The sequence below is a fragment of the Mycetomoellerius zeteki genome, unplaced genomic scaffold (genome assembly GCF_001594055.1).
Source record: "Mycetomoellerius zeteki isolate Tzet28-1 unplaced genomic scaffold, Tzet1.0 scaffold135, whole genome shotgun sequence".
Taxonomy (NCBI): Eukaryota; Metazoa; Arthropoda; class Insecta; order Hymenoptera; family Formicidae; genus Mycetomoellerius; species Mycetomoellerius zeteki.
In genome coordinates, this window is record NW_017256287.1 from 4,190,947 (window position 1) to 4,192,349 (window position 1,403).

General features: G+C 53.0%; 1 protein-coding gene across 1 annotated transcript in view; it reads left to right on the forward strand.

The window, feature by feature from the left end:
* The window catches only part of LOC108731539 (uncharacterized), a 39,274-nt gene that overhangs the window by 37,317 nt on the left and 554 nt on the right, over positions 1-1,403 (forward strand). The window contains 1 exon segment of the mRNA XM_018461896.1: positions 697-1,402. Coding sequence (XP_018317398.1) covers positions 697-1,402 — 706 coding nt within the window.

Here is a 1,403-nt window from a genome sequence, read left to right on the forward strand (position 1 = left end):
GGGCAATCACAACGCATTCGCGAGCTTGCGGCCTACGAGGGGTTGCTTTTTGTCCCTCTCCTCGGCCTCTCTGTCGTCCCTTTTCCGGAGAGAAAAACCTACGTAGATGTGCGCATCTCTTTCGGATAGTCATGCGTGTCCCGTTTGTAGCCGTAACTATGGAGAAAAAAGTGTACGTGTGCGCGTTGTCCTGGGTGTATATTCATGCACGAGATATATACGCACACTCTACTCGCACACATACAAGCAAAACCAACTATTCGATCTCAAGGGTGAAAACAACCCTACGACGAGCTCTGATTCGCGCATGCGTTCCGGCGAACACCGTGGCCACCGAGGATCCCAGGGGATGCTCCAATACACGCGTGACGGGACGTCGCGCCCGTACACGCGCTCCCCCGTACGGCTCCTCCCTTCGGGTCCTTGTTATTGTTGCGATTTAATGAAATGTTACGCCCGCTCGCCCGCGATTACTTTCCCATTGCACCGATTAACTCCCCATTCGGTCTCGTCTCTCATAGCGGGACACTGGGACATCTTTCCTCTTCGACAATCCCTGGGGCTTCTGTTGAAGACTTTGTACCTTGTTGAAATGTGTGCCGATATCGTATGATACTTATCGGGGAGCTTAATTGATTTCTAAATCACGATGTTTTTGGATATCCATCAAATAACTTTGCGGTTCCTCTGTTCCAGGTTTGGTTCAAGAATCGCCGAGCCAAATGCAGACAACAATTACAACAACATCAACAACAGCAACAGCAGCAGCAACAGCAACAGCAGACCCCTCCGTCGAAGGGTTCGCCCAGATCAAATCAGAATCACAGCAACAGCAGCACCGGGAGCAGGATATCGACGAGCTCGTCGACGACGCCTAGTAGGCGATCCTCCCCAGATTCACCGGTGCAAGGTAGGGACGCACCAGTAGCAGGAAACTCACCTTTGTCGACCCCGCTCCTGTCGACCCAATCGACGTATCCTCGGAACGTTGGAACGACGCCAACCGGTGGCAGCGGGGCCAACAGCAATCTGACGACCCCATCGCCGCCGCTGACACCGAGCTCCAACCAACTACAGCCATCGTCCTATCCAAGTGCGATGAATCAAATTCATCACGGCGAGACTTATAGCTTCGGCTGGAGCTCGGCGGGGTCCGCTTCTGTGAACCACAGCCAATACGCTGGTCAAGGTTACAACGCTTACGCCCAGACCTCGAGCGTATACGGTGGTGACTATTATCAGGCTCAGATCCCTCACATGCACCATAGCCCGCAGACTAACTACCATCATCCGCAATATCATCCTAACATGACGCTCACCCCGTCCATGTCACATCTGACTAGTCATCACCTGAATCCAGTGACCAGTCAGACGCAAGCTACTAGCAATGATATAGCGGCTGG